At 40.8% G+C, this 27,479-nt stretch overlaps 1 protein-coding gene and 1 pseudogene across 3 annotated transcripts in view; both read right to left on the bottom strand.

Annotated features, from left to right (window-relative positions):
- Positions 1–19,206, bottom strand: part of ALCAM (activated leukocyte cell adhesion molecule) — a 187,420-nt gene extending 168,214 nt beyond the window's left edge. Inside the window, exon 1 of one of the 2 annotated variants that reach the window (XM_084802241.1) lies at positions 18,468–19,206. In XM_084802241.1, the coding sequence (XP_084658367.1) occupies positions 18,468–18,540 (73 nt within the window). In that variant the 5' untranslated portion in view covers positions 18,541–19,206. The remainder of the gene's footprint in view (positions 1–18,467) is intronic. The other variant, XM_084802240.1, reaches the window with a different exon arrangement.
- Positions 19,207–25,831: 6,625 nt separating this feature from the next.
- Positions 25,832–26,423, bottom strand: LOC311608509 (large ribosomal subunit protein bL21m-like; annotated as a pseudogene). The gene has a single exon. The product of its transcript is annotated as a large ribosomal subunit protein bL21m-like (transcript).
- Positions 26,424–27,479: the final 1,056 nt, after the last annotated feature.

Below are 27,479 nucleotides of genomic sequence, written 5' to 3'. Positions count from 1 at the left end.
CATTTCAGGAGTGATGTTCTCAAGCGTTCCAGAGATGATGGCTGTGCACAAACTGAAGCAGCTTGTGAGTTATGAATACATTTCATATGAATTTAAAACTAATACAAATTAACTTGTTGTTACAAGGGACATTCAATGATGCCAAAGGTGTTTAGCTCAGCTATGCTGCTCCTGCGAATCTCAAACAAAGAGATGAGGCTTAACACTTTTTCCATGTCTTTAAACAGAAAGTTAGCATAACAGAAATATTTTATCCTATAAATAGCTGTTCTTTGATTTGGTGGGTGATTGATGAGAACGGCTGGCCATACTATTTTTCTATATCCTATGTGGTGAGGTGTAGTCTTGAAAAGCCCTAGGCTTCACTTAGTTGGGGACAAGGTGTCTAATTGATAACAGCAACAACAATAATAAGTAGTAGTAGTAGTAATAGTAATGATTGGCTATATTTTAATGAGCTTATGCTTAGTACTTGCATAATCTAAATAAGTCATACAACAATCTTAGATGCTTCTTATGAAAATGACGGATGGTTTTCTTTTATTTTTAGTTGTTATGATCTTCTATGTGTTCTTTATAGTATTAAAATACAGTCATAGAAACCATGGAAAACCAAGTATCCCCAAACCTGGACATGGTATCTTGTTGTCTAATATAGTTCACTGCAAACGATGTCTCTCAAGCACTGGCCTTCATAATATCTTAAATTAGGCACAAGATTAAACAAGGTTAAACCAATTTACTTATATCAGGAAGTACTAGTACTTTATTTGAGCATTGTGGAGTGAAGGTAAACACACGCCATCTACCAATTAATTTGGTTAAAGTCTATTAATATTGAATGAATTAAAGGGAAGTTTTTCTAGAAACAGTGTGACAAAAAACTTGTAAAACAATCCACTCCATTAAGCATGATTTGATGCTAGCCTCAGATATCACTGTTACAAAGCTTAATGTCCTGTTTTTCCACATTTTCTTGTCAAGTGACTTTGCATACCATTATGCATGTGCCTTCTTACATTAATGAATCTATGCTCTGCTGTTCACTGTTTGGTGATAGCTTGTCACCTAAATTTTATCCACAGATCAATTATCCAATGAAAAAGTAATCTAAGCAGCTTCATCTTACACAACTGATTTTTAAAATACCTATGAAAATGGAGAATCACTTCAATTCCACCTTTTACTTTATTACAAATCAGAATCACAGCACATGTCTTAGGAACAGAAAGAAAAAGAAGTAACAAACAAAAGTGTATATGATTGTCACCAAAATCTTTAAAGAATCACACTGTGTCCTGAATTTTTAATTCAAAGTACCTACATTAGCACTGGAGGCAGCACTGCTGTCTATAGTTTTGTTGGACACACCTCTACAATACTTTTGATATTTGATTTAAAAAGAGAGAAATTTGAATATCACAGTCATATAAAAGATTTTAGACTTGAAACTGATAATTACTTATTCCCAGGCATCCTTTACGGAGATAAACATAACTGTTTTGTGCATTGAGGAGGGCTGGATATGTACAAACAAGTATGTAATGATTTTGTTTATGAATGCACTAAACTTTTTTTTTGGTGTCATCAAATATATGCACATACTTCTGCCACTCTGTTCTTACTTTTAATATTTTAGTAAATAAAGCAAACATAATTATAACAATACAGTTTTCTATTTTGTATGGATGGTCTCCTTTTCTATTGTGGTTAAGCACATTGAATATCTATCTTCTCTTTAGAAAGCCTATTATATTAAAACATTCTCCTTAAGATGTTAACAACAATGGAACTGGAAACAACAACAGCCGGCATTCCCAGGCTTGTCCTCCTCGCCTTCACTTTGCTAATCACTTTCTAAACATTATCTCACCTCCGTCTTTCAACAAATGTCTCTAGTAATTACTATTATTCTTTTCTCTGTGCAGATAAATAAATAGGCTTAAAGACAACATGGGTCTTGCCAAATTACCTAACTTGTTTTAATTTTTCCCTCTTTTTTTAAATAGTCATTTCATTCATACTAGTAAATCCTATTGTTATTGAAATGTTTTTCATACAATATACTCTGATCACTGTTTCTGCTTCCCCCACTCTGCCCGGAGCCTCTGCACCTCCCCCATCCACCAAACTCCACAGCATCTTTATCTTTTTCTTCAGAAAACATATGACCATGAAGCCCCGTGAGTTTAATTCTTCAAGAGTCGGAGATCCACAGGGTGTGGTGAAACCCATTTAGAATCTAATTATTAAATTACAAATAAACCCACTGTACAGCTAAAGTGAACACGTAAGAAACATGTGGTTTCTTACTTCAAAATGAGTTTTCAAGGTAATGATTTCTGTAGTCACAAACCTTCATGTTCAATGACTCAAAATTCGAGAAAAGTCTGAATTGTTAGAAAGTGTAACCTGCCACTCTTACTGCTTTATGAATAAGAGAAAAAAGGCCCTTGTCTTGAAATTTATCAACAAGGGCTCTTTCTCTCATATGGATTTCTACATTGAAAAAAAAAATCAGAAAAATCCCTACCCAGAGTAGGCTAACACATAAAACATTGGGGACAGAAAAGTAGCTGTCACATTTTTGCAATATTATCAGCAATAATGGTGCCTGATCTTTCTTTGAAAAATATCAAACTAAGTCAAGGGACTAGCTTTTACTATCAGCAGCCAAATGGCCTTTTATCTGTTAGCAGCCATTTATTCTCCCCTTTCCTTCTCCAGGCCTACTTCCTTACAGACGTGTATTCTATAGGCTTAATCAACGGTATTGTTTCTCTACAGGCTAACTCTAATTTATATACAGCTTCATTTAGACTGTGAAGAATGCACATTACACACAGTCTTAAGAAAAAATTATTTAGCTAGATGTAGAGGTACATGCTAGTAATTGCAACTCTGAGGAGACTGTACAGGAAGATTTTCCAGGCCAGCCTGGGCTACATAGCAGACCCTGTCTTAAACATAAAAATGGCAAATCATATAGCAAACATAGTTTTTAGCATGGAATAGGGAGAGCATATATTTCTCCTTGTCTAACCTAATTTCTCACTCTGCTTGCATCATATTTTATTTCAATTATTTTATTTATGGTCCACTATCACTTGAGATCTCGGTCTGTAAAGCTTTGCATGGTAAGCTCATAATAATGCATAGTTATGAGGACAAATAAAGAACAAATAATATAGAACAGACATGATGAAGTGATTGTTTTTATATGGCAGTATAGCAAAATCATACAATTACCATGGAAGAGAGCCAACAGCCTAATATCAGCACTGAACAAGTGAGTGCTTAGAGAAGCAAAATGCACAGTGACTAACCAAACTAACATACAGAGCTGAGGTTGAGTCCTTTTTTACTTCCCCAATCTTCCATGTCACTGTATCATCAATCACCGAATAGCCAATGAACCCATTTTGGCCTCTGCAGCGATAAAGCACCATTCACTTTACACATTTCCTAGTGAAGCCACCAAGTAATGGGGTACAGAGCATGTTTGCAGAAGGTTAGTTTTCTGTTTCTCTTCATTTTATTACATGTGAAAACCCTTTATTTAATAATATAGATATGTGGTTCATGAATATGCACACTAGGTCTGCAGTCACCTGTAGATTCAGTATCCTGAAACATCTAAAGATAAAAGGTTAATAGATTGGGCAATATTTTCAGAAGACAAAATAAACAAGCAAGGACAAGTAAATAAAACTGTGACCTTATATTTCGCATGTTTGAACTTCATCTGAAGATTCGTTCTTTCTTTCTTTCTTTCTAGGCAGAAAGGATTTTTATTTTATTTTTTATTTCCTCCTGATATTCCTGTGATAACATCATTTGGAAACAACCTGAATGACGACTCCCTAGCACTATGGAAAAGATGATTACTCCCAAGTTATTCTATCTACTCAGGGAAAAGAAATCACAAAACTTCTATTTAAGAAAGTGAACTGTGGTTAAAAAAAAAATAGGAAGGAAACCAACACATTATTGGCTTGAACTATCATTAACTAACATGAATGACTTTATGGGTAGGTTAAAACTTGGGAAAAATGCTACTGACTGGGTGATTTGCCCAGTCTGCCTTTGACTGCGCTGGAGTTGATGGATGAGGTTTGGAATGAAAGCATTCTAAACTGGAGACGCTGTGCCCACAAAAGAGTAGAACAGAATCCACTCTTAGCTGTCTGTTCTGTGTGTGTGTGTGTGTGTGTGTGTGTGTGTGTGTGTGTGTGTGTGTGTGTAGCCACAAGTGTAAGCATGATAATCAGGATAATCAGGAATATAAGACGTTAATGTGTCACTCCTTGAGTTTTAAAAGGAAATGCTGCATTCGTAAGAAAAGACAGATGCTCATTCTGGGATCACAGGTCTGTGAGGAAGCAATAGGAATCATGAGAAACAGAGGAGGAAGTAAATATATAAGGTGCAGAGGAGAAAAAGCCAGACAAAAACCTCAGTGTGAGGAGTAATGTCTTTAGCTCCTGAGAATGGACTTAATTAAGCTCTATTTATAAATAAAGCCAAGATATGGAGCTTGCACCCAGACCCCAGCCTCTGCTTAGGCTGATGTTGAGGACTTCCTGACCCACTGTGCAGCTCACTCAGAGCAAAGTCAACTGTCCTAACCAGACAGGCTTGGTGGGAGCCTTTGTCCCCCCCCCAAGATATCTGGCTAAACCAAAGGTTATTTTTGCAGTAAAAATCAAATTTCTTCTTCGGTTTGAACCTGTCCTTCTTCCTTACCCTCCTCAGTTCTAGGACTATAGGCATTACCCAGCATGCCCAGCTTTCTGTATTTTCTGAAGGTTTGTTGACTAGTCGTCATTACAAGTCATTTGCAAAACATAACATCAGATTTTTTCCAACTTATATTTTATTGCCATGCATTTAATAAGCATTAATGGTAAATATGTTTTATGTGCCTACATTTGCTCATGAAATCTCTGACTCCAGAAAATAAAGTTGTTCTCATAGGCAACTACACTTGTATGTACACACACACACACACACACACACACACACACACACACACACACACACATACACACACACACTCATGCATGTACGCACATGCCCACTCATACATGCATATCCAATAAGAAAATAGCCATCAAAAACAAGGAAATCTTGAAATTTGCAGGAACCAGAAATGGTCATCCTGTGTCAGGAGCTCCACAAGGAGACTATCAAGGCTGGCAGAGCTGGACTCAAGGGTCCTGCGCTAACTAAAGGCATTGCAAGCTGAGAACCAAGACTTCTGTTCAGATATAGCTGATGGATAACTCATTCTCCAATTTTTCCCACAGAGCCTCAAGATGCAGGGTATCTAGATGAGAGCTGATAGGCTGTGATCAGATGGTGGGGGAAGAGGACCCCAACTGTCAGAGGTCTAGGGGAGGGGAATAGGGTGGAAGAGGGAGGGAGGGTGAGAACAAGAAGATTAAGATCGAGGGGATTACAATCAGGATGTAATGTGGATGAATTATAATAAGAATGGAAATAAATTGAAAAATGGAAGTAATGTAAAGCATGCATTGCCACTTTTGAAGGCATGCTAATAATCAAAAGTAGAAATATAGTTATGTTATCTTCAGAAACTTACAGACCTAGATAACCTCACACTAACACATAGTCTGCAAAACAGAAGTTTCACAAGAATATTTTCTATTTACCTGTTTTTTATTTTATGTTAGTCTGCATTGGTACTTGAAAACAACTGGACAAACGATGACGTTCCATTTGTTTTTATACTTCATTTGCATATCTTAGAATAGGGCAATGATTTTTGTTTTTATTTCACTTTATTGTTTGTTTGAGACAGAGCCTCACTGTATAGCACTGGCTGTACCGGAACTCTCGAAGTAGACCAGGTTAGCATTAACATATTAGAGAAATGCCTGCCTCTGCCTCCCAAGGGCTGGGAGTGAAGTCATATATAAGTTTCAAAAGAATTCTTTTTTACTTTCCTAAATTTCTAAAATAAACAGAAACCGTGTTTCCTTTCCAGTTATTTTTTTTTATCATGTGAGAATATGCTTTGTTATTTGAAAATGCGTCGGGGGCAGTGAGATGGAAGTACAAGGATATGACATCAAGCCTGACAATCTGAAGCTCTTATTGAGGACGGACATGACAGGAAAAGAAAACCGATTCCTGCCCACTGTTGTATGGACTCCATGTGTGCCATGGTACTTGACTTCATCTCTTAATAAACAGATGCAAACGTAAAAATATGTCTCCTTTATTACAAAAAAAATTTGACTGATTCATTTATTCAATGGTACAGGTACTGAGGAAATAGATACCAGAATACACTGAACAGAGAAAGATGATGATGTCATAGCCCCCCCCCCCCATCTCCAGGAACACGAAAACTCTTGAACAAAGAGAGACATGAGTAGGTAGGCAACAGGAAACAAGAAGATGAGTGTTGGGGTTGTAGAGGACAGGAGCACTGGGGAGATCTCAGAAGACTCCTTGGATGAAAGAACATCTCACCAGCATGGCAAGGTGGAAACACAACTCATTCAGTTAAAGGAGGGTGAGTGGGAGGATGGGCAAAGAGAGTGCTGCAGAATAAGAAAGAGGCCAGTGATGTGTGTGTAAGCAACCCCGAGAATGGAAAAGGCACGATTCATCTAAAAGAATAGCTCCCAGGATCCCAAGAAACACCATGTAAGAAAGTCTTAAGAACTCAAGTACTAAAGGCTCGTCTTTTTTCCTCTGCCTGTACAGAAGAGCCATGGATATATCATAAGCAGGCAGCGACAAGATTCAATTCATATCTGCAAACCCTCTGATGGCAGCAGAAGAGGATGTGATTAGAAGGAGGTTAGCATGACATTCAGGAGAAAGTCACACCATGATTGTTTTCTTTGGTTTCCTTTTTATTGATGTCACTGTACTCCACTTTAGTCTGTGGGAACTACTTAAGTCGCTCTTTGAAAACACACACACACACACACACACACACACACACACACACACTCATTTGAGCTCTGACTTACACACCCTTGACCCAACCAGTTACTCTCAGACACGGGAACAATACACTATAATGTGTCATATTTGTAGCTTTCATTTTACATTCAAATGTAGATGTTGCTCTACGCTTGCAATACAATGTTTCATTATCATAATGAATATGATCTTGTTATTAAAGAATAGTCCTAGAGTTTGCACATGGCTTGTCTGTGGTGAATCTACTCAAGGTTCTGCCAAATAAATGATAACAAAAATGCTTACTTTCATCTACCATTTATTATTATGGATAAAAGGTGAAGTGGAGAGACACTAGAGATGGGTGTTTCATAATTTTGAAGAATTGGTGGCTTCTCTTCTTTCTACCAATGGGAGCATATCAATTATGCTTGGACAGAAAAGTTCTAAGATGAAATATGTGAATAATATTCACACTTAGTAAGAGCTTACACATTGACAGGCACAGGATTGAAGCAGCTTTATGTTTTGTCATCATTCCCAGCAACTCTACTGCAGCCCTCACGTAAGAGACACACCTTCCATAGGCTGTGTCAGAGACTGAGTGCTAGCTGACTCAGTTGTAACAGTGAAGCGTGGAGACTTAAGTTTTACACACAGTTTGGTACAGAGGGTACACTCTGAAATTCGATCCTATAGTGGAAGACACAATGAACTGAGCAATTGCTTTACAGAAGTCCCTTATCAGTTTGTATTTCAGAGGTGACTAAAATAATCTACATTTTCATGCCAAAAAGCAAATCATATCTTTATTTCAATCCAATTATAACAAAAACAAACAAATAGGATGGATATATATCCACAGAACAAAAATACAGCTGTAGCTATGCAAATTCGGAGTTTTAGAGAAAATAAGAAAGCACTCAGATTGAGTGTAGACATTTCCTTTTAGAAATCTAGAAAACTAGAAAAAATATATTTTCTATGAGTCAAGTAAGTATATTCTAATTTAATATTTACTATAGATTATTATAAAGACATGCAACATTATTGTCTATAGAAATAAACTCCTTCATGTTTTGCTATTTCCTTAACCTATGGTAATTTCCTCTGATAATTTATTTGTTTTTTGTTTGTTTGTTTGTTTTAATCTTATTTATTATGCATACAGTATGCATCCAATCACATTCTAGATGGTTGTGAGCCACCATGTGGTGCTGGGAATTGAACTCAGGACCTCTGCAAGAGCAGTCAGTGCTCTTAACCACTGAGCCATCTCTCCAGCCCCCTGATAATTTGTTATAGACAACAAAACCTACTAACTATATTGAATATTAAAGCACATATTAAGGAAGGAGAATAATGTTAGATTTCTATTATAGCTTTAGTACTATTCCTGAAAACAGAATGCAGACCATTCCTAACAATTGAAACTGTCCTGTGTGTCAGGCATGGGGAAGTGCCAGATGACCTCATTACCTTCTTGAATAATCACATCGAATAAACTTGATAGTGATTATCCTTAACTTATAATGAGAAGACACACAAATGCTAGGAAACTAGAAAGGGCCCCTGAAACCGTGAGCAGAGCTGCAGCTCCTCGGCTCTTTAAGAGATGCCCGGTCTGGAAGCAGAATGAGTTTAAACACTACGTGTGGATAATGCCTCCTAAAAAGGGAAGCTGCTATTGTGCAAGGAATTCTAACACTTTCCCTCCTTAACACTACAACATGCCCACCTCCAAAACCATACTGTGAATCGCCTCTCTCTCTCTCTCTCTCTCTCTCTTTCTGTTTTACCATTTATTTTAAAATGGTGTGTGTGTGTGCATGTGTGGGGACATTGCTTACCAACAAACGAGAAAATAACTGATCTCTGGTCTGTTTTATAAACAGATACTTATTTCCTACTTAGTATAAGAGACATGATTGAATTTTTCACTATACAGGCATTTCTCAAGTAACTTACATTTGAGAACTAGGTTAAAATCCACAGAAGCTGGGTCAAATGGACTCACAACAGACTCCCAACCTATGGGTCGTGACCACTTTGGCAAACCTCTGTCTCCGTTATGATTCACAACAGTAGCAGAATTACAGTTATGAAGTAGTAACAAAATAATTTTATAGTTGGGAGGCCATACAACATGACTATATTAAAAGGTCTCGGAATTAGGAAGATCGAGAACCACTGATCTAGAAGGATAAATGCAAATATTCATTCTATTTTTCTCCTTGATCTGATATAAAAAATACTATCCTATGAAGAATATAGCTTATCTCTATAAAAATATAAAAAAGCTATCTCTTATAACTACCCAAAACTTTGATTTCTTAAAGGATGTTATCCCTATAAGTAGACAGAGGAAATGCTTTCAGAGTAAAGTACATTGCTACACATTTAAACATTTACAACTCAATGTGGGCCCAGTGAGATGCCTCAGGAGGTAAAGACGCTTGCTGCAAAGCCTGATGATCTGCATGATCATCATACACACACACACACACACACACACACACACACACACACACACACACACAAAGCATGCATGTGCGCATGTGCACACACACGTGCCAACCAACTAATTATAATATAAATGCATAAATAACAGATAGAAAAATCCTGATACTACATCATACCTCTATTGTGAATATTTCTTGCCCTCTTTAAAAAATATTTCCTTCAGTATGTTCTTGGTGGAAATGTTCCATTTATAGATCGCTATGGCTTTTTTCTATACAAAAGTAACCATGAAGTATATTTCACTCCCACGTTCCTTAATAGGTCCAAAAATCACAGGGTGGGGCGTATTTAATGATATTAACCACTTTAGTATTTTTAAAGAATGCTATTGTTCAGCTTGAACAACAACAGCAACAAAAATGATGACCATGATCCACAAAATTGTTCAAAACATGCTTTACCTAAAAATACCTGGAGTCTGCCCAGTAAGATCCCCTGTATAGGCTTTGCAAATGGCGTTACTTAGATTGCCCACAGTGTGTAAGGAAATGCAGTGTCAAACACTCTTAAGGAACACATGTGGTTTCCCCCAAATCTACTCTCAGACAGCCAATCTGATTCTACAGCTACGAATAGAAGAAACTGTTGCTCCCAACTTCGGCTTGTGTTCTAAAGGATAAGTGCTCAAAAAGCCATGTTTCAAATTACATGTAAAGAAGAATGATTTTTATTTTATTTATTTTTTTTTTTAGAACAGTGGTTTTTTAAATAATCATACAAATCAGCTTCCCTTCATCAATTTTGGCCCCATCCCTGTAAAATAAAGTTAGGCAGCAATATATTTGTAACTTCTGTTCTTTATATGTACATAGTTTATATATATATATCTATTACTCTTATAACCTTATTTTTCTGATATGTTTTGAATATATGAAAGTACTTATTTTTGATAAAAAAAATTTGGCAACAGCACAATTACAGAAGGAGCATGCTCTTTGAAGTATGATTTTAGAATTTCTCTTAAATAATAAATGTATTATTTAACTTAGCAGTACCACTTCCGACATAATTGTTCATATGGGAAACAGCATCTGGTAGAATGTTCATTGCTCTACTTACAATAAGAAAATATGGGAAATTGCTACACTTCCAAGAATGGCAAACTGTTCGTTGCAGTGTCACAATATAACTAAATGCACAATGTTTTTGGTTTTAGGTGAATAGAGCAAATGAGTTGATGCAATACAGTTTCTTAATCTCTAAATTGTGTTGATAAAGAAAAGGGAAAATTGCAAGAGTGTAGACATAATGAGTCCTCACTCCTCCTAAAGGAGAGAAGTGTATGAGCAAATATTGCCACTGTGCGAGGACGTGAATAAAACACTTACTGAGCCTCACACTGGCGAGCAGATTAGCAGGTTGCGGGGAAATATTAAACAGCCTCAAGAACACCCGGTGCCCGTGTCAGCTTTTAAAGCTTGTATACTTTCACTGGAAAGGAACAGGTATCACTTGCTTCCCCCAGCAGCTCTCCTCTGCGTTCCTACTTTCTTACCATATTGTTTTGGCTTGGTTCCCCCTCAGCATGTGCCTCTGATATCACTTCTGAATCTTCTCCAAGCTCATCCCAACCCCAGCCAGACCCAGCTGCTGCCATGGGACCTGCTCTTTATTGTTTTGAATTTTTGAAGCACCTAGCAACCCTTCTAGTCTAGTTACGTGCTCCATTCAAGCATCTGCTTCCCAGAGAACCCAGTGCTGGCCTCTTCACTGTTGAGCAGTTTACTCCGCTTTGCTCTACACAGGCTGAGCTCTCGGCAGTTATGGAGTACTGTGTGTGTTGAGTAGCCATATGAATTTTAAATTAGGATTGGCTATAACTTTCTTGTACTCAACAAGAAACAAGTTGATATGCCTTGGTGATATTTCCCTATAACTAATATTTAAATTTTAAAAGGTTAGGAACATGGACTTTTTCAGAACGAGAAATGTATTTTTTTTATAGTTAAGTACTGTAACATAAACACACAGACATAGACGTTAGTAATAATTGTGCTCTGCTAGTTAAGTTCTCTGTTACGGTAATGAACTACTCAAGATAACTAACTTGCAAGGAGAAAAGGGTTTTGGATTGTAGTTCTGGAGGTTCCAGTTGGAATTCAATTGGCACTTTGTTTTGGGCCTGCAGTGACACAGCACTTCATGGCAAAAGGACATCGTAGGATGAACTGCCTACATCGTGAGCCAGGGAGAGAAAAGTGAACGAGAGGAGCTTAGGCCAGAAAGCTGCTCAACATTTGTGCTTTCAGTAATTTTTAAGGGCTTCATATTAAGGATCCTTTTCCAAAAGGCCATCACTTACCAGTATTGCTACCCAGGGGACAAAGCCTTTTATGCACAGTCCTCTGGAGGATATTTAACATCCAAAATGGAGCATATGGTCCATATGACTAATTACCCAAACATCACTCCAGAAGTCATAAAAAAGATGACTGAATTTGAGTATTACAGCACTTGCCTGACATGCATAGGGCCTCAGATTTGACTCCCAGCAGCACAAACAAGGAACCAAAGACACAACACTCTAGAGTGGCTCTTTTCTAATCTTTCTAATCTTAGCAGTCTGCATACTAATGTAATATGGTAAACAAACAAACAAACAAACAAAGAAGTGAGGTAGAATCTGAGACACTGACATTGAAAATCAGTCATCAATCAATCAATCAATCAATCAATCAATCAAAACCATATCCAGTAGAACATCAGGCATACTCTGTGTCCATCTTGCCTTGGTTACATCAGGAGGCAAGGTCACCCTACTAGTAACGTATTTACCCATCTCAGTAGCACTGAAAAGTAAATGAACATTAACTACAGGAAGCACAAAAGGTCAAAAAGTGTGATATAGATATGTAACAGGTGCTACCTAGAAAATGCTGGTTGACTACGCTTCAAGAATATTTTTGTGTATTCATAGTTTCCTCCTTCTCCCTCAGACAACTCTTCTTTCAATGTGGTTCCATTTTCTAGTTTAATTCTCAGGGAGAGATGCTATACCCTTAATTCCAAGTTCTTCAGGAAGAGAAATTTGTCAGCTCACAAGTGGAAAGTGATGCTGCATACATATCTCTGGGTCAGGATTGAATGCAAAGAAGAAGAGCAGCTCAGCTGCTTGCAGGTGCCATACTCTTTGTAGTATTGAAGGACCCACAGATGACTATCATGTGAGATATTGTAAAAGTTCATGGTCAAATAAGAGACACATAATACATATCTTAATATAATAGGACAAAGGCACACCAAAGATAAGCATTGTGGAAAGGAAGTGTCAAAACGCAGCTTGGTCATTGCAATGCTGATTTCATGTGAAGGCAGAAATTACAAGTGTCTAGCGTTCTAAGGAGACAGCCTAGAGCTCTGAAAGCTACCTACTCCCACTGAACAGGATAAAAATATCTTTCATTGGACTAGGTATACCTCAGTGATACAGTACTTGCACATTCCATAAAAAGCACTTGGTTTGATTCTTAGCACTGAAAAGAGTCTATTTACATCAAATTATGAAGTGAGTGTCTCTTTGGGGTTTATGTCCCTAAGATGTTGAATTGGAATGCCAGCTGATATTTTAAAAAAAAACAAACTTAATAACTCCTCTATAGACATTGTCACAATAAAGTAATATAACCTTCTTTTAATTCAAATTTCCTCTGCTATTTATAAATTTTACATTACTGGTTGCCACTATTTACAAGACCTTGAAACCCAGTAAATATACTACTGTTTTTATTAAAAACAAGTATGTTAATAGCCTTTGGTGAATCAGTCTGCCAAGTTCCCAAGCCAACTTATATCAAGAAAAAAAGAACTACCTCTTTATTTATACAAGCTCATCTCACGTAACAGAACAAACTTGCTAAGGAAGTGATCACTCAGAGACAGCAAAATCTTACCCAATTTAGAAAGTGTGACTTTGTGATTGGAAAGTATTGACATGTGATTGGAAAAATTTGAAGAGTAGATAAAATAGCATGGCCAGAGGATGTTTTTCTTGTAACTGTCAAATGCCCATGATATTTCTACCACATGGAAAGACTATAAAGCTTAGTTGCATCTAACGATGTTTTTGGCCTTACAGTCTTACTTTGGCCAAGACTTCACGTCACTTTTTGAAAGGATATAGAAAACAGGGAGGAGAGAGGTGGAACGAGTGGCAGAAGTTAGACGCCTCATTTCTGGACCATCTATTCCCCATATAATCCGGTTTCATTATTTTTAAATACAATCAGTCCTTAGAAGACCAGATAAAGGAGTGCTCATTAAGTACCTCAACTTAAAGTCACATTAAATAATTCTTTCATTAGGGCTGTTATGCAGTGCCTGCAACTCTGATTTCCCCTCAGATGCAATGGGTAATTGAGAACTGACTAGATAAATAAGAAGAAGCATTAAAAGCTAATTTCATTCTTGGAACATACACTACAATAATGGGGAATGATAATAGGTTACCATCAAACAATTACTGAATATCTTAGCATTTTGGAACCAGTTCTTTCTGAAATATATGCTATTCTATTCAACAACAAAGAGCATAAAGAATGAGTTTTGTCATTTAAACAGATAATTAGCTGAATGAAAATATTTATAACTCAAGAAATATGCAACATTTTACATATAGTAAGAATGCTTGAGGAGCCGTAGGCTACAACTTTGTCAAATAGCATGTAACATTCCCAAACAATATATATGTTTCACTTTGTTCTCCATATGGCAGTGAAAATTCTGCTCAAATAATAAAGTAAATAATAGTAGAAATTGACACATTTTCAGTCTTTTTAGTATAAAATGATATGAAATATGATAGTAATGAACAAACATTAATTTATCTGCATTCTCAAGAAAATGTTCTTGGGAGTTTCTGCTATTTCAATGAATGATGTAATTCTTGGTACGTCACAAAAGTCTTGTGCCAGCAGTGGCACAGAGCTCTATGAAAACTTAAGGCACAAATGCCTTAAGGCACAAATAGTCAAGGGATGCCTATGCAGCTCTCTTCCATACTTCTGGATAAAATTGGCATGAGCCTACTTGAGCTTGAACTCTTTGATGATGTTTGACGCCAAACAGATGGTCAGAACAGAAACAGGTGTGTCTGAACTTTAAGGCACAATGATCACAAAGTATTAAAAATACTACCTGAAAAATACAGGTATTACCCACCCCACCCCACCCCCCAAAAATGCTCTCAACTCAGACGGCTCTCAGTTTCAGTAAGATCTGGGTTTAATGCTATGAGAATCGATGCTATTAAGGAAAAGGACTAAGAAAAAGGAAAGGAAAGATACATTTTGGCCCCTTTTAATAAAACAATAAAGTGATAATTAAGTGGAATAGATTAAAAATGTTTTCTTAATGATATATTAAAGTGTGAGTGTAGAACATCTTACAACTAAAAATGTTCAAAATGCAGTTCGAGGGAACAGCTAATCTGACTACAGTCAGATCCTCGAATTACGTAACAGGAACATGTTGCAAATGGGAAACAGACAGGGGCAGCAGCACAATCGCTCTCAAGGTCACAGCATTCTTAGGTGGCCCAGGTGAGAAACCGAACTCCGGACTTCACTATCAACAGTGCTTAAGACTACTGAGCTGCCTCTTGTTGACTGCCTCCTCCCTAAGGCAAAGAAGCTTGGCCTTCTACAGCTTCTAAAGCGCCATGAGAGGTTTTGGTATGCTCTAATTCCCTGTATCCTATGAACATCACTGGAGTGAGTAGAACAAGTTTTGTCATGTAGGCATTTTGAGCACCAGCCAGTGTTTATACCTAATTCTAGAACTACACATGCAGTCAAGACTAAGGCAGATGGCTACACCACTGGGGTTTTCTAAGATCTAAAACCTTCCCCGCTCCTGGGTGAATGGGTGACTAATTCCCCCCTTATCTCCGCCCCTTGCATTGTCACATTTTGTTTTAATTGCTCTAATTGGTCCTGGGAGAATAAGCACAACACATTCTCATGAATTTAGAAAAGTAGAAAGAGAAAGTTAGCAATTGGCATTCACACTCAGATCCTTCTAGCAACACAATTCATATGAATTCTGCCCAGAATGTGAGTATAAGAAACATATTATTGGAAAAATGAACCTGCCAGGCCAGATATTTTCACCTTAATACTAGGAACATTGTCTGAGCTGGAGGAAATGTCAAGGAAAAAAATAGATTCATGTCCCCCCTCCCTCTTCTTTGAAGCCCCAAAAGATCTTGTTTGAGTTCCTTAATTCAGACCCAGCCTAGAAAAGTAATTTGCTGCACCCGTACCCCATTACATTGTAAACATTGCTATTGAATTAAATAAATAAAGCACACAACAACCTATTGTGGCTAGGAAGCAGTTTGCAGTTGTAAATTTTATAATTTTTAATAATCCCATGTGAGTAATCTTAGAGGATGAGATTTGAGTGACTGCTTTTCCCCTAGCTCTATAAAGGTAAATTGATAAATATGGTACCCCAGTACCCCACTGAGACCAGTGTTATGTGTTCTCATGTCTTAGAGTGAACCTTAAGAGAAATGAAAATAAAACAAGCTTAGGGAGGGCTGTGCTCAGAGGGCTCATGTGAAGAAACAGTTAACTGCAATGCCACACCTCCCTGCAAATAACCAAGGAAAGGAAAGGTTTCTTTAAAGCAGTACAAAATGTCACCACAGGCTGACGCTCTTTCTACTAGAATAATGAGGTTTTTGCCACCTAGGATGCTGAGCACACACTTCATTGCCTTTATTATGTCTAGATTTTGTTGGTTGAAGTCTTGACTCCCTCTCCCTTCAAAACAGGTTATACAAGAGGGCTAAAACTATGGGTGGCTACTGTCGGGGCGGGCGACAACTCAAAAGACCGGCAGGAGCAGCTTCAAGTCCTCTGGCACCTGACCCAGACTGTTAAAACTGCTCCAGAAACGTAGGGGGGCGGCAGCCTGGGAAATGAGCCCCATCGATGATGCTGGGCAAAACCTCTTTCAACCTCAAGGCTCTGTTCTGCAACGGACGCTGCGGGAGGTGCATTTCCAGTCCTAGACTGGCTTACAGGAGTCACTGTGCCTTTAGAGCTCTAATCTTTCCACTGAAAGCACACTGACATTCCATGGAGAAGTTTGCGCAACGTCAGCGCTTATCATTCAGGGGGAAAGCGAATTTAAGGGTTTGTGGCTAGCGCCCTGTATCAGCAGGCGCGCTCCTGCGGGAAAGCGCGCAGCTGGTGGCTTGGACTAGAGCCTGTGGTGCAGAAAAATCTCCACCGGGGCTGAAAACGGAACCTCTCCCCTCTTGGCAGTTCGGAGTGAAGAAAAACCTGTTTTTCGACGGGGCCAACTGAAAGTAAATTCCAGCGCAACCGCATGAAAAGGTTAACTGCTGTGTACTGTAGTCAGGGGGTGGAGGCACACACATGACAGGTGTGAGGGGGTTAAGGCCAACAGTGGAGATGGCCTTGTGTATTTTTACATTTCACAAACTGGCCCTCAAGCTCCCTCCTTGACTGTTTCCCTGTGTTCCAAGGTGCCCTTCCCCCATCCTACACTGGGAATCCAGAAAAAGTGAGGCTACACAGAGCAAGACTGTGCCCAGTGCTCACCCCCTGAGTGTTTTCACTCTGCTCTGCCTACCTGCCTTAAATCCGGTTCCACTCAGGCTTTAGGGTCCCCGCCCCAGAGCCTGAGATTGGTCACTGATGTTTTTTCCCAGCCTCAGAAACAGTGAGTTCATTACCTCACCCAGAACTGTAACTTTGATAGAGAGATATGGAGAAGGCAACCTTCCCCCATTCTGACCCCCCACACACACACACTCCCGCCCCCACCCCGCCCCCACCCCCGCACATAGCAGCGGCTCCCAAACCCCTAGGATCTCAAGCTACAGTGCTTCCTTACTTCACTCTCCCTCCTGGGAAGGATTCGGAGCCTTTGAACCCTGCTCTGTGGCAACAGCTGAAGGGGTGTACAGAAATTAAAGATGCGAAGAGAAAGTGAGTCGCTTTCTCCCCCACCTCATCCTTGATTTAAAACTAAAGAAAAGGATGAGTAAAGAAAAGAAAAAAAAAAAAAGGAAAAACAGGCAGAAGCCAAAATAGCAGGGAGTAGTTTAACCCCCAACTACCCACGAAACGGTGGGAAATCAAAACTTCAAAGGGTTAGATTCTTGGGCTCCATAGGGAAAAGTACCTGCCACTTGGATGAGAGGCTGAGAGCGCATTTCGGGCAGGGCAGGACTACATGAGAGCATGTCAGCCAGCAGTAGGCCAGTTGGTGGACGCCAGGGCCAGGGATGTCCCCTAGGGTGAGATAAGGGATTCCCCCGCAAGATATTCTGCTTGGTGGGAATTTTGTCGTTTTACTTTGAGGACTCAGTGTAGAAGTGAGAACTGAGGAGCTACCATTGGGTGTGGAAGCCAAGAAATCCCTCGCTCGCGGCTCACAAACCTGGCTGCTAACCCAGTCCACGCTGCGTGACTCGGCTGCCATCAACCCTAGCCACCCACTAGACAATGCAGCTGCTATTTCAGCGTTAATTTTTTTTTTTTCAAAGATGGTCAAAGCCCTCCATTTCCCTTGGCGGCCCCCTCCCCCAGGTCTTCACCTTATGACCAAGAGGAAGTTACTAGGGTATTTATCTCGACAAAGTACAGGCAGTTATTCCAGCTCAAAGCCCAGCGAAAGGAAATTGCTCTAGATGCAGTGACGTGGACTTTGACACCCAGAGACTGGAGGGACTGTGCTGGGGAGAGAGTCCAGAAGATTTTGCCTAGGGGCTCCTGCAGCCTTACCCAAAGTTCCTGGAGATTTGCTCAGTGCTCAATCTCTGCTGCCCAAACTTGGGCAGACCAGTCAAGCCTACAACGTGTGGCACAGGTGACTGTTTCCAGCGACAGATCTGTGTCCCTGCGCGCCTGTATGGCTCCCTGCCTTTCCCCCACTGCGCGCTAGGGCACACAGCCCCAGGCCACCCAGGGAACCACCCCGGTCCGCAACAACAGCGACAGTCCGGGTGCTCAGAGGCTATAGCTTACCTGGTCTGAGGACCGCGGCGGAGATCAAGAGGCAGAAAACCAGACGGCAAGAAGGGGACGCCTTAGGTGCCATATTCCTCCTCCTCGAGGGCCACCGACAAAGTCCACGCCGCAGGAGGGGGCGTCGTCCCCGGGCCCACGGGGCCCGCTCGCTCGTGGGTCCCGACTCAGGAGGTAGTGGCTTTTTCCCAGTCACACGGTCCCCGGGGGCTGTGGCGCTGTGCCGTCGGATCTGTGCCACACGCAACTTTCCGCCACGCAGAACCGGCAACTCCTCCCTCCCCCTCGACACCCTCCCTCAGCGTCCTTCGCTGCTATTCCCAGGACGGGCGACCCTCTTCTTCCAAGAGATGCTTCAGTAGTCAGTCAAGGTAGACGCGGTTCTTTTTTGGTTGCTATCTTCTATTACTTTCTCTTCTTGCAAAGGAGAGGATAGTAGGAGCAATGAGAGTGGCACCGTGCACGGGTCACGGGGACCTGGGAAGGGGTCGGCGGGGCAGGGCCGCGGGTCCGAACGGTGGGTCTCCTCAGGTGGCAGCCGAGGAAGCGGCTGTAGTGGCGGCAGCTGGAGCAGTGGCGACCGCCGTGGGCTCGGGCTGCTCTGAGTGGAGGACGCGAAGGCGTGTGTAAGCTGCCAGTCTCCTCCTCTCGCTCCTCCCTCCCGCCCAGTTTCCTTGGCGGCAGCGTGGAGCAGGTGGTTGGAGCGCGGATCCGCAGCCTAGAGGCGCTGCAGGACCGAGTCGGAGACTGAAGAGCTGGCAGCCCCTAGTGGGAAGGGAGCCTGATGCTCCAGCTCCCCGCGCTCTTGTGGGCGGGGCTGTCCTTGACTCCGCCTCCCGGGGACACGCCGCCAATAGGAAGACCGCTCGAGAGCGGGACGCGACAGGCTGGGTTCCTGGTAGACTGGCTCTTGCCAAGGAGTTCTCAGTGACCCCAAGACACATAATCTGTGACCATCCACGGTCTGCCCAGCCTTGCCAGGTAGCTGTCTTCCAGTACCTGAAAGGCCATTTCTTGGGGATTTTGTGATAGTACCGCCTTCACTTTCTGTAGAGTTGTTGGGGCAGCTCAGTGGAGATGAGGCGCTCTCCTTGAGTCCTCTGGACCAGGACTGAAGTAAACAAGATGGAAATTCTCCATCTGGAAGCTCACGTAAACAGTCACTGGGTGGTTGAGGGTAATTCTCCCCAGTTATAAACTCCTTCCTTACTTCTCGAATTAGCTCTTCTTCTGTTACCCTATCCCTGGCTAGCACGCACCTTCTTAAAGCAAATCACGTAGTCAAATATCCAGTACTAAAATGCAGAAGAGATGTTTGCGCCGCCCCGCTCCGCCCCTCACTCCTTCCCGGAAAGAATTAGGACTCCAGACCATAGCATACTTCACCTCAGGGATTCTCCTAATGTCCCTTTAAAGGGGGCGGGGGGGGGCGCACGTTTACTTTTAATTAGACGACGATTTAAATTACAAAACAAAGTCCAGAGTTACTCAGATTAAAAGCCAACTCCTCCTAGTCCTTTCCAGAATGCCAGGCACCCAACAGATGGACAGGATTCTCGAGCAATTTCCAAAGCTTGAACCACCTCCCAGGCGTAGCATCGGGAAGCTGTATCGCTTTCAGTTTAGGCAGAAAACATGAAGGAATATTTTCCTCTAAAACACCGGGGAGGAGCTGTTGGGGCCCTAAGTGGCTCCAACTCAGGAATGCAGGATCACAGCTCTTATGCCCGCAGCATAATAAAATCCTGGTCCCTGTACCACCTCACAAGGGCATTAAATAGTCTTTGGTGCATCACAGGGTCACCCACTGTGCGAAGGCAGTCTCCAGCAAGGAATGCTAACTAGCCATGCAGAGCTCTGTCTTTCAAAAGATTGGAAGCAACCAGCTACCTGCGAGTGGAAATGGGGTTGTCCGAATGTGTGCAGGCTTCGTACACACACACACACACACACACACACACACACACACACACACACACACACACACACTCGCGAATGCGCAAGCGCTCACAAAAACACAGACACGGATCTTTGAATTCCTTTTCTTTTGTGCTTGAAATTACTAAGCTCCAGCTTCAGCTGTGATTTTTTTTTCCCCAGCGCCTCTGTTTTGTTCTCCTCGCGTTTACAGTATTCCAGGATAGATCTCTTATATTTTTCCTCTGAAAATAGTTTCTCCCACATGGTTTTAACATTTACATTTCATTTGCATCTTATGAATCAAGAGGAAGGCTAAATGCTAGGAGGCAAATGCCTGTTAACTCTGAATTCCATGCAGAGCTAAACTGCTGGCATGCTCCTGGGAATCCTACTAAATTCCTTTAGGGATTTTTTTTTCTTCTTCTAACTGCAGCCAGCCTTAAGTTGGATGTTTCAGAACAAATTATTCTGTGTTTCTCCTCGATCTTCAGACTATCTGACTATTTTGAAGTGAAACCTAACATAGCATATAGTTGTGAAAAACAGCAAAGGCAGAATGTCGGATTCTGACGCTGTCTGATAAGCATAGTCAGTTCAACTACCCTAAGCCTCACTCTCCTCACTTGGAAAAGGGGATACACTAGTTGTTCTAGAGTCATTGGATTGATTATTGTGAAGAAATGAAATCTCAGAGGTCACTGACCAGCCACAGTAGAAGGTGCTGGGCTTTGGGAAATAAACAGAGCCAAGGGACATCCCTGATTTGCACTTAGTGAGTGACCTTGATCAAAAGTCAACCTCTCACATTTAAATTGTGATGACACTTTAGCAAGCCACTTTTCAAGTTACATCAAACCATATCAATTACAGGTATTAAGGATGCAGACAATTCTGGAAGCAGCTGACTATATATGCATGCATGTATTATGCACGCCGGATTTATGCATATATATGGCATATTTGAATATATAGTCAGGTACCTTCAGAATTTTCATGAGAGAGGAATATGTTCTACTTTAGGAAAACGTCTTGGTAAAGTGCTCGGAATAATGACTCCAAAGGCCATGGCTCATATATAGCTAGGGCCACAAAAAGTAATAAGGGCATTGCTCTGTATTAAATATAATAAAAATCAGGATAGAAATTTAGCAGAAGAATGCAGTAGAAGAATAAGAACAGAGCAAGAGACAAGATCAGGTTGTATTAGCTAGAATTTGGAAATGATAGAAGGCTCTTAACATCGGTTCAATTAATTAGCAACTTTTACTGAACATTCATGTTAGACAATTCTAAGCAATTTATAAGAATTAGTAAGTATTACTCATCCTCAAAAAGAAATCCCATCAGTATTTTACTTATAAGAAACTGAAGGCCAGAAAAAGAGGTAGCTTTCTCAAGGCTACACAATGATTCACAGAAACCAACAAAGCTAGACTTCGGGACCTGAGCCTCTGCTTCTAGTGTTGAATTGCCACCCACATTGCCCATTGGATTTGTGCTACAGTGACTTTATGCCTTTGAGAAATGGGGGTCTCCAGTTAATCATAAATTCCTACATCATTCATAAAGTCAGCTACAGTCAAACACATTCTCTTGAAGAAATTAATACTGAAGCAAACACTATCTGATTGGGCTAGGGAGTTGGGGAAGTAGAGGGAGGGAGACCTTGTCTATAGAAGATGATGTTCATTCATGAATAAGAGCCAAGAGTCAGAAGTTAACTGGGGAATGTGAACTCCACTGTGTAATGCAGTAGAGGGATGCAGTAGGGGGGGTACAGTAGTGGGGGTTGCCCTAGTTGTATTATGTTGCAGTGGTAAAATACCAGACACAACGGTGGGGGTGGGGGGAATCTAGATTATATTCCCTGGTTGCCCATAAATCAAAACAGTTTTTTGAAGCAGCCAATTACATCACATCTATAGTCAAGACAAATAAATACAGTCATGTTTACCTAAGAAACAGTGCTGTCCACAGTAGCCTGAGTTTTCCCACATCAATTAACAATAGAGAGAGTTCCCCCATAGTCACGCCCACAGGCCAGCCTAACCCAGACAGTGCCTCTTTAGCACTCTTCTTCTCAGATCAACCTAGGTTGCATCAAGCTGCAACTGAATTTAGAACCATCCCAATCTAGGAAATGAAGGCTGAGAACTCTACCCCCTTTCTCGGTTCTTTAAGACGAGGGAATCTGTTAGCAGCAACAATACCAAGGATACTTCTGTGCAGATCAAGAATACATGACGTTGCAACGATATTTGTCAGGTTGGTCTTGGCTCAGAGCATCCTGACTGGTATTTCTTACTGCAAGAGGCAAAAAATAAAGTGCGCTCGTCCCGGATTAAAACGTGCTATGTGGTCCTAAACATGATTGCAATATAAAGAATTTAAAAAGTGCATCACCGGTCAGGGTAGTGTATTCAAAGGAGTGATCTGATACAAAAGACTTGCATGCCTGTTGAGGGCCTACCCAGCTCAGAAATCAGCATCTGACTTCCCAGGCTCAGGCCATGATCTTTTGTTTGTAAAACCACCAACCCCATCAGTGTGTGGCAACATTCTCTGGTAAGTATTTATGTATATAGAGTAGAGCAGAGTGTCCCCCCCCCCCCGGCTTATCAAATAAAGCTTCTCAGTGTAGAAGAAAGTTCATCAAAGACAGTCTGGAAGCTGGAGAAATGTGTCGCTTACTCTAGCATATCAGAGTACTTTGAATGTTTGTGTTTTTAAAGATTTTTTTTCTCCCCAAAGTATATGCAGCCCAAGAGGGAGCAATGGATATGATAAACATCCTCAAAAGCCCTATTTGTGAATGCATATGACTAGGTGTGTGATGGCTAATTTTTACATTAACTTGACCACAAGCTGGAATCATCGGAGAGAAGAAACCCCAAATGAGAAAATGCTTCCAAAAGGTCAGGCTGTATGCAAGCTTATAGGCCATTTTCTGAATAAGTGCTTGGCATAGTAGGGCCCAGCCCCTTGTAGGTGAGGCCACCCCTGCACGATGGGCCCTGCATGCTATAAGGAATCAGAATGAGCACACACTGAGGAGAAAATCAGTAGGCAGCACTCCTCCATGGCCTCTGCATCAGCATCTGCCTTCAGGTTCCTGCCCATTTTTGAGTTCCCGCCCTGACTGCCTTGGATGCCGAGCTGTGATACAGAAGTGTCAGTGAAATAAATGCTTCTACATCAACCCCAAGTTGCTGTGCATCATGGTGTTTCATCACAGCAAAGGAAACCTTAGTTAAGACAAGTTGTATTTTACAAATATAGAATATATTCCCCATAAATATTTATGGATGAATGACAAGGGGTGAAGAAGAGTTCTTCTTCACAGAATGCAGACAGAGGATGCCAATAAGTCCTCAACACTAGAGAGCTCAGTGAGTACAAGTTTATCCTTCCTCACCTGGAATCTAAAACCCTAAATACTTTCCCCTCACAAATGAAGCTCTTCAAGGGCTAACGTGATCTCACATAGAGAAGACCTGACCCTAGATGGCATATCAAAGCCAAAACATGGTTGCACCAAAAATATTATCTCAACTGTATTTCAGGCTGTGAGGGCAAGGCATTTGTGATGGGACCAAGTGTGTGTGAACTAATGGGTGAAGTCTGAATTCATTTGACACATGCATGAATTTGGTGCTGAGACCTTGGTCCCATCTTTAAGATAGTTCCTTCTATACACGTAGGAGACAAAATGCTCCAAAATCCAAGACTGTTGGTTCTAAACAGTGTAGATAATATTATGCAACCTATTTAATATCAAACGACAATCTTTAGAGGAAAAAAGAATAGGAAAATAATTTTTTATCCAGAAGAATAAAGCCAAAGGACCCAGATATTGAATTAGCAAATTTTGTAAGTGGCCAGAAAAGGGGCTGAGCTTACAATGTATTGATGGGGAAAAAAAGGATATAGAGGCCTAAACTGGGTTATAATAAGACTTGGGAGATTAAAAAAAAAATCCAAAGAGTCACAAAGACTAGATATATACAAGATAAAACTCCTTTGTTTCTTGATTATAAGTTTTTAAAAAGTAATTTATTTCTCCAGATACATATTGAAATTAATGGTTATCTTTCTCCTTATGACATATTCTAATGGACATAATTACTCCACTTTATTTTTTTATGCCAACACATTTCATTAAATAGCTAAGATATAGCTGTTCATAGCTTCAGCAGTTAATAAAGATGCCACAAGAGCTCAGGGAGGCAAAACCTACCAAAGTCTTCAGAAAACATTCTGCTCTTATTTCAGGCTGCAGTGTGTTCAATGTTAGGTACAAAAGGACATGAAAAGCTATTTCAGTGAAACTACAAATCCACTTAGTCATTTCCTTCTTACCTCAGACATGAGGAATGGAGAAAGAATCCAGCAGAGTTATTCTGCCCTGGAACTTACACCATATAAGACAAATGTCAGAAACTAGGTAGAGTGTTAAATACTCATAACTCATTAGTGCTTTCAGTAAGTGCAGAGAACTGAATTGAAACCACTAACACAATGGGAGAGTTTCTCCTCAAAGGTCACTGGGTGATTTAGACTTTCCACGGAGATCAACAGCTCTATTAGAGTGGAGAACGCAGAAAGTGACTGAGTGTATGTACCGAAGTCCAAAGCTCACTGGCGTCATCTCTACTTCATTAGCATATGCTTAACCTTCCTATGCAACACACAATCACTTCTGTAATATCAGACAAATGATAATTCTAAAGTATCACAATAATTTATATATCATTTCCAGAAACAAATCAATCACCGGAGATACCATGGACCTCAGTAAAGCCATATTTACTACCAGGACTTAGAAATCCATTCTATTTTCCTTCTAATAATTAAGATATTTGGATTTACATGAAAGCATTAAAAATCCATTCTTGGATAAACCTATAATTCCTGAATAGCAAAGGCATTACTAGTATCAAAACAAGATTGATAAGACTGGATCAAGGCTCATTGATCACATAATTCAAGTGAAAACATTGACAGATTTTTTTTTTTATGTTTTAACACAATATTTTACTGATTATTTAGAATTTTCACATAATGGACCCCAATCACATTCACTTGCCAGTCCTCCCAGGTCCAACTCCCACCCTTGTCACTTCCCCCAAAACAAAAAGTAGACGATGTAGGAAAAATTACCAAGTCCAATTTGTGCTGCCTATATACTCACTGGAGCATGGTCAACTCCTGGTGGCCTACCCCTTAAAGAAAAGTGAGTCCTCCTGCTCCTCAACCGGAAGCCATCAAGCGTGAAGAACCACACTTCAGTGTCCCTATCACAATTTATTTTTCAGTCTCCTACAAAGTAATTTTTTCCCCACTATCAGGGTCTTGCTGTGTACCCCAACCTATCCTGGAAATTGTGATCCTTTGGACTGCAGACCTGAGTTTATATTTATGCTTCTAAAATATCCCTTCTGTGGTCACAGCAATCGAGGCACAATCTCAATAGTGTTAATCCGGAAGTAGGTCTTTGGGTTCGCCGCAATTGTTTTCTTCCTGAAGTTTTTTCTTTTCCTAAATTCCATGTTGATTTTGGGACCCTGGTTTTGTCTTTTTCAGTGACTGTGGCTTCAGTTTGCATGCGATCCTTTCCAGGGAGTGGCTTGCCTAGGAGTGTGAAGTTGTCTGCGCTGACCTTCTCCAGCCGAATCCTCTCTCCACACATGATGTCCAACACATTTCTGGTTTGGCGGTACCTTTCCATTGATGGCTGGCGGCTATACTGGCCCTTGGCGATCAGCTCACTCACCTTGCTCACAACCTCTGTGGGTGCCTTGTCTCTTCAACAGGATCCCACAGAACCACTTCTTGCCGGAGGGGGCGGGGTGAACTTAGGGTGGTCTTAGGAACGCATCCTTGCAGATACATAGCACTCAGTGAATTGAACCTTTGACAAGCAGAACAGCGGGAGGGGGCTCTGGGTTCCGAGGGTGCCAGGATTCTGTGGCTACACGCAGACACCTGCCTCCAGAAAGCACCTGTCAAAGACGAGGCCGCTAGGGCAGCCGCCATTTTTCCACAGTCCTACAATATGTATGTATGTATGTATGTATGTATGTATGTATGTATGTATACTGGTAGGTAGGTAGGTAGGCAGGAGGTAGGTAGACAGGTAAATAGGTAGGTAGGTAAGTAGGTATTTTTGAGACAGAGTTTGGCTATGTAGCCCTGGCTGTCCTGGAACTCACTCTGTAGATCAGGCTGGCCTCGAACTCACAAAGATCCACCTCCCGAATGCTGGCATTAAAGGCATGTGCCACCACTCTTCAATGGCTTCCTGTCTAGACACTGTCTTTTTGGCAGTGGGGCGGGGAGCGTGGGGGAGGTTGTGACAGAAGTTTTCTACATCTCTCATTCTCAACTTTGAATCTGCGGCCATAGACACCACTGCTAAAGAAGCTTCCTAGCCCTAGCAGCACAGATCTTGGACTTGCGCATGAAAACCTTAAAACTTTAATGCTGTTCAGTACCATTCAAGAAATTTAACAATCTTTCATTTTGATTTAAAAATAGGCCTTTTCCTCCTGATATGGGCTAGGTTTTAGTCCAGTTTCGTATTTCCGCCTTGTTATATCCATTCACATCTGAGCGGTTTCTTCATTGCTCCTAATTAAGGCAGTTATACACACACCCGAGGGCCTTGCACCAGGTGTCGCTACTCCTTGGAAACCTTTCCCCCAGCTGTTGATGTTGATCACACCATTGCCACCTTTAAAGCATTTGCTCATTTTTTGCCTTCTCATTTAAGATTTCCAAGAACAACTATAAAAGCTTCCTAATGAATCCCAGTCCATTATACTGATTTTCTCTATTTCCTGCTTCATGTTTGCCCACAGACTCTACTATCATATAGTATAAAGTATATAGTAAACACATATTTTGGTGGTTATTGTTTGTCTTGTTATGGCAGTGAATGCTCAGGAAAGGCAGAGGTTTGCTTCTTTTTCTGTCTGAAACAGATAACAGAGTATGCAAATGCAAGTGGTACTATTTGATTAATGAATTCAATAATATGTGAATGAACAAATAAATCATTGTGCAAGGAGCTTAACAATCAGATAAAGGTGG

Source organism: Acomys minous (genome assembly GCF_964271855.1).
Source record: "Acomys minous genome assembly, chromosome: 11".
Taxonomy (NCBI): domain Eukaryota; kingdom Metazoa; phylum Chordata; class Mammalia; order Rodentia; family Muridae; genus Acomys; species Acomys minous.
The sequence above is the reverse complement of the archived record's forward strand: the minus strand, read 5'-3'. Positions and strand labels throughout refer to the sequence as shown.